At 40.5% G+C, this 6,748-nt stretch overlaps 1 protein-coding gene across 2 annotated transcripts in view; it reads right to left on the reverse strand.

Moving 5' to 3' along the window:
• TOMM5 (translocase of outer mitochondrial membrane 5) overlaps positions 1-6,748 on the reverse strand; it is a 10,234-nt gene extending 3,486 nt beyond the window's left edge. The window contains exons 1-2 of one of the 2 annotated variants that reach the window (XR_005792569.1): positions 6,552-6,748; positions 2,426-2,721 (exon numbers count right to left, since the gene is read on the reverse strand). Coding sequence is in view for 1 of the 2 variants with exons in the window: in XM_040481715.1 (XP_040337649.1) it covers positions 2,687-2,721; positions 6,552-6,672 (156 nt within the window). In the remaining variant the exon portion in view is untranslated. Of the gene's footprint in view, positions 1-2,188; positions 2,722-6,551 lie in introns of those variants that run through there. The other variant, XM_040481715.1, reaches the window with a different exon arrangement.

Genomic DNA, 6,748 nt, shown 5'->3' on the forward strand with positions numbered 1-6,748 from the left:
TTGAGCCCCGCGTCAGGCTCTGGGCTGATGGCTCAGAGCCTGGAGCTTGTTTCCGATTCTGTGTCTCCCTCTCTCTCTGCCCCTCCCCCGTTCATGCTCTGTCTCTCTCTGTCCCAAAAATAAATAAACGTTGAAAAAAAAAATTAAAAAAAAAAAAATTAGAATATAAGCATGCTATCTCACAGCATCTGAAAATATGAATGAAGCCTACTAATGCAGTGAATGCCAGCACAAATCACTTCTAACCACCTTATACCAAACACTAACCATTAACAATAAATAGCACTTACCAAATGTCAGGCATGGTGCTAACTGCTCCTCTTGCATTCTCTTACCTTACGCTTATACACTTTGAAGTGGACAAATGTTCCTACTATGCTAATCTTACAGGTAAAGAGGATGAGATATAGCTGTTTACTTGCTAAAAGGCATCCATCTCCTGACTGTTGGAATCAGGACTCAAAATCAGGTCTGCATGTCTTTAGAGTCAGTGATTGTGACCATGGTGCTAAATACTGCACCTCTTTAGGTCAGGAATGGACATAAATTGCTAATATGAAACACAGCATCACAGGGTAGAAATACATGCTGTTCAGGTAAAGATGGTAGATTGAGCACATGCACCTACTTCCATTCCCTCCCAAAATTCCATTAAATGACAGCAAAGATTTTTGTTTTAAGCCATGAACCTAAATGAATGGAAAAAGAGAAGAGGAGATAACATCAAAAAGAAGTTGGAAAGCGGATGGACAAGTAGTAATTAACATGGTAGACCCAAGAAAAGTGAATCCTGAGTCAGCAGTAGAAAAGCAAAACAAACAACTCAATTCACATCACAGGATCCTTAAAAGGTTCAGAAACTGGTGCCTTCATAGACCTTTGGAAGTAGGAATGAAGGGGTAGGCACTAGTGTAAGAACTGGTTGAAGGTTTAAGTATTCAGAATGCTCTCTGCAACTTAAGCAGCCTCTTTTCCCTAGCTCCCTCCCCAAATCAGAAGTTTACTTTCTGAAAAGGGTAAAACAGAGGGTTCTTTGGATTGTGGGATGCCAGGCAGTTATGGGCACAGGTACTGTACTCAATACAGAGACTCAGTGAGCAAATGCATACTGGACAGGAGATAAACAAGATACAAGACAGAAACAAAAGATCCAACATGGAAAACAAGGAAAAGGAATTCCCAGGATTGTGGTAAAGGGAGATCCCAGAATAGAGCCATCCACCAGGCACAGGCGACTGTAGTCCAGACTGAGACAGGTCAGAAAGCTCCAGGAAAGACTTAATCGGGAAGACGGAACAGCACACTTGATGAAACTGAACACTGTGAACAATGTAGATATATGGCAAAGAGTCTAGCTGATTCAGTTTTTAAGTTCATAGAAAATGAAGCCTCGGAAAACCAGAAAGATGTACAGGAAGGAAAACAAACATGGGCGCCTGGCTCAGTCAGTTAAACATCTAACTCCTTCCTGGTTTTGGCTAAGGTCATCTCAGGGTCAGTGGGTTTGAGCCCTGAGTCAGGCTCCGTGCTCATGACACAAAGCCTGCTTGGAATTCTGTCTTCCTCTCTATCTGCCCTTCCCCCACATGTGCACGCTCTCTCTCTCAAAAATAAACATTAAAAAAAGAAAACTGGCATTTAGAGCCCTCATGAAATTAATTCAAACGAAAGCACACAAATAAGTACATTGGAAAGAAGAAGAAATGAGAAGAGATAAGAGCGCTGGAGGTAAGGATAGGAAAGAGAAGTCAGTAGGCAATGTCTACAACAGAAAAATCACGAAGTACCAATACTAACATGCTATTCAAAGACAAAAGTAAATATAGTTACCTAAATATACCAATATAGCTACCTAATTTAGTTACCTAAAAAGAGGTGAATGTAAGTTGCCTCTACAAAGAAAGTTAAGGACTGTCCTCTTCCCCTAACAAACTTAGAGAACTATTTGACTTAAATTATAGCAATTTTTTCCTTTGGTGGAACTATATATTCCCAGCATCAAGCAGTAATGTTGCCTTTCACAAAGACTGCTTAATAAAATAATTTCACTCTATCAGCATTAGCAAATCCTCCAGTCCAAAACAAGAGTAACTCAAATTAACGTAGTTTGTAACAAACAATATTAAAGAGGTCTCACCAGTGATTGTTGGTCTGCAGCAAAAAGCAGGTTAAGAGAAATAAAATCCAATTTTTTTCTTAGTTGGTATTTTAATTAAAAATATAGACTAATGGTCCTGGGCTTAAATGTTGTTGTGGCTGTGTGCTGGCTTCTGTAAAATATAACTAATCAAAAGGAACTCTTCAACAAATATACTCCAGACAGAAGTAAAAAGGTAAACAAAAATGACTAACAAGACAGTGCTATTGCAGACATAATTGCCTTATAATTTATACTTGCTAAAAAATGGAGTTTAACATTACTTACAATTAATTATATCAACATTCACAGAGGCCGAACATCACAAGCATATGGGTGTACCATTACCACAAAATGTCTTTACTTCTCAAGCAGTTTTAAATTTTAGCTATGAAGGTCAGTTACCAGAGGCCAAACTTGTTCTTAATGAGTAGAATTTTTATGTCCATTCAGAGTCTCTTACATCTTTCGGGGCCTATTCATTTGCAGATAGGAGTAGAAGTTGTAACCGGGTTCCTCTTATCATGCATTCACATGTGATGTTCATCTTCATATGCTATCCAGTTTCTTTAGGATAAAAGGTGCTGAAAGAAAAATAAACATCCAGAATTTCAGATCTATTAGCCCATAAGTTATATTATGGAATTTGTAAGACTGGGAAAATCTTACAGATTTAGATTTAGTTCAATACATTTTTTAAGTGACTCCCTACAATGGCCTGCACAACCCAGTAAGAGACCCCCTGTCTTTCCAGTGTCATGAAGCTCTGTCTATTCTAAGTTTTTCTTACACTGTATAAAATCTTTTCTCTAGGAAGTTCTCCCTCATAGGGCCATAAAGAGTAAATTCAATCCTCTTTCAAAGGACATTTTTTTATTCTGGGTAATTTAACTATCAGAGGAACAAAACACTTGAAGAAACAAATTGGCATTTTCCACCTTTTAAAACCTATTTGAAAAAAGGCAGAAAGTGGGAGAAAACACTTAACTAGGTAATGAGGAGAGCCAGACACACATTTAGGGTCTCCCAATGATTAGCTATATATCACTTATGCAATCCAGATCACCTATGATATAGGTGAACTACTTCAGTTCAGAGAGAGAGAATGTGTGTGCACACATGGAGTAGGAGCAGAGAGAGACTCTTAAGGAGGCTCCACGCCCAGCACGGAGCCAGAAACCTGAGCTGAAATCAAGAGCCAGATGCTTAACCGACTGAGCCAACCAGGTGCCCCAGTCCTACTTCAGTGCTTATGGGGGTCTGGTAGGATGGTACACACAGAAATGTCTGGAAAAAAAAAATGCTGTCGTAGGGAGCTAAAGAAGTGATATTATTGTCCTGTGTAAAAGCGCTGTGGCCAAAATAAGCACACGAAAAGAGGTTTAACATTACTAGTCACTAGGAAAATGCAAATTAAAACTACAGTGACCTACCACCTCACACCTATTAGGATGGCTACAATCAAACTGTCGGCAAGGATGTGGAAAACTTGGAACCCCTGTGCACTGTTTGTGGGAATGGAAAATGGTACAACTGCTTTGGATCAGAGTATGGTGGGTCCTAGGAAATTAAAAATAGGGCTATCTGTAGATCCATGTTAGAGCAGCATTATTCACAGTAGCTAAAATGTAGAAGCAACCCAAATCCAAAAACAGATGACTGGAGAAGCAAAAATGGTATACGACGGAATATTAGTCTTAAAAAGAGATTCTGACATACGCTATGACATGGAGGAACCTTAGGGACCCTAGGTGAAGCGAAATAAGCCATTTACAAAAAGACAAATACTGTATGATTCCACTTACGAGATCCTTAAAGAGATGTCAAAATCATAGAGACAAAGCTTCAGTTTTACAAGATAAAGAGTTCTAGAGATGGATGGTGATGGTTGTACAACATTATGCATGTATTCAATACCACTAAACTACACACTTAAAAATATTTAAGATGATAAATTTTACCACAATAAATTAAATTTTTTAAAAAAGGGGAGGAGGCTGTGTAGCCAAAAGAGCTGCCAGAAGTATCTTCTCAATACCCATAACGAAAGTAATAAAACATATTGTTAATATTAAACTGAAGATATTGAGATCTGTTGAAGGCTGACAAAGTTGGCAATATTCCCAGGTATCTCTACTAATTCTTATCAGACAAAACTGTAACATCCATCAGGTGAATGGATAAAAATGTGGCATATCCACACAATGGAATGTTATTTGGCAATAAAAAGGAAGGAAATACTAATACACGTTATAATATGGATGAACTTTGAAAACATCATGGAAAGTGAAATAAGCTAGACACAAAAAGTCACATATTCTACAATTCCATTGGTATGAAATGTCCAGAATAGGCAAATCCATAAACATGGAAAGTAGATTAGTGGCTGCCAAGGGAAAGGGAAAGGGGAAAATAGTGACCAGTTAATGGGCATGGAGTTCACTTTAGAGTTAAAATGTTCTAAAATGGATCGTAGTGATGATTGCAAACTCTGACCATGCTAAGAACCATTCATTATACACTTTATTTTTAAATTGCTTTTATTTTAAATTAAAGTATAATTGACATACAGTATCCCTATTAGTTTCAGGTATACATCAAAGTGATTCACAATAACTCTAGTTACCACAAGAAATTATTATAGTATTCTCTATGCTGTACATTGCATCCCTGTGACTTCTTTTATAACTGCAAGTTTGTACCTCTTAATCCCCTCCCCCTATTTTGTCTATTCCCTATCCTATTCCCCACTGGCAACTACCAGTTTGTCTATTTATGAGTCTGTTTCTGTTTTGTTTGTTCATTTGTTTTTTTAAATGCTTATTTGTTTTTGAGAGAGTGACCGCAAGCAGGGGATGGGCAGAGAGAGAGGGGGGACAGAGGAGTCAAAGCAGGCTCTGTGGACAGCAGAGAGCCTGATGTGGGTTTGAACTCACAAACTGCGAGACCATGACCTGAGCCAAAGTCAGATGCTTCACTGACTGAGCCGCCCAGGTGCCCTGTTCATTTGTTTTCAAAGATTCCACATATAAGTGGAATCATAGCATTCATCCTTCTCTGATTTCACTTAGCATAATAACCTATAGGTCCATCCATGGTTGTTGCAAATGGCAAGGTTTCATTTTTATGGCTAAGTAATATTCCACTGTATATACACATCTTTATCCATTTGTTGGTAGACACTTAGGTTGAACTGTACACTTTAAATGGGTGAACCATATATTATGAAGTGCATCTCAATTTTAAAAGTGGCAATGTGGAACAGTATTCTGTAAGTTTTTTAAAAGAAAACCAATTCATATCAGATACAAAGGTGACTGAAAAGAAGCAAGTATTTTACTGGCAGCTAAGTCAACAAAAAAAAGGTAAGAGGAGAAAGTTAAGTTGGGAGTTGCAAAAAGCTGTTGAAGGAGGACGACTTGGGAGTTTCTATTCAGCAGGGCTCCCTCTCCTGGGGAAGCAGAGTAGTAGCATAGTCACTAAAGGGTTACCAGGCTTCAGGAGCTCTGGCCCAGGCCCAACGTGAGCCTTCTACAGGGTGACCTTGGAATGCCTTCATCCCTGCCAGCAATACACAGCAAGGTGCAATGAAGAGTACTGAACTGAGAACGGGGTATGTGTGTGAGCAAATAACTTTTGAGATGCGTATCAATAAAACTATAGAAGTGACCTACAAAGCCCAGATCTAACATTCAGTGTGCCTTTAACGCTGATGTTTTGCGTTAAGACCCCCTTTGAAGGGTGAGTTCTCGCTTGCAAAAGGGATATACAGAATCTCTGGCCCGGCCTCCTTCAAAGCGCTGTCAAACAAGTTTCTGCCAAACATAAATTCAAATAAGCCTTCAGGTATTATTATTAATGCTATAAACTCCTATCCTTTTATTCTCATTCCTTAAAAAACAAAACAAAACACCGCAATTATTTATTTCACCCTGTGTATTAACAAGCAAAACTTCTTGTATTTCAGAGATCAACATTGAAGGGAGGAAACCTGGTAGTAGGAGCTCTGGATTCTAGACCAAGATCATTCACTGAATCGCTGAGTGACCTTGAGCCAGCCATTTCTCTGCTCTAGATCTCCGTTTCTGTCGACAAAACGTGGGAGCAGCTAAGGAATGGGGGGGGGGTATAATCCCTTGAGGCTCTTTCAATTCAAGCTCTCCTAAGGCAGGGCGAAGCTGGACGATAACCCTCGCAGTCCGGACCACCGCGTGCACTTCTGTACCCGGACCCCGACCCGCAGACCCTAAGCCACGCATGCGCCCGCCACTCTCGACGCGCAAGCCCCACGCTCCCTGCGACCGCCCAGCTCACTCCACTCAAGGGCCCCCAAGGACTATAGGACCACAATTAGGTGGGTGGTGTCCGCGAGCTTCCCGCTAGTCTCACGGCCGCAGCCTGGAAGGACACTCACTGACTCGCAGCAGGGCCACGTAGATGAGGAAGTTCCGTATGGAGGAGATCACATCCTCGCGCATCTTCCGTTTCATCTCCTCGGGGTCCAGCTTCGGCGCGAGGCCCTCGATTCGGAACATGCCGGCTTTCCTTTTTCCACTACCAGCTACCACGTTCTGCTTCTCTCAGCGGCTGCCCGGCACCCGGAACTCTGTC

The sequence above is a fragment of the Herpailurus yagouaroundi genome, unplaced genomic scaffold (genome assembly GCF_014898765.1).
Source record: "Herpailurus yagouaroundi ecotype Mexico unplaced genomic scaffold, PumYag 160, whole genome shotgun sequence".
Taxonomy (NCBI): Eukaryota; Metazoa; Chordata; class Mammalia; order Carnivora; family Felidae; genus Herpailurus; species Herpailurus yagouaroundi.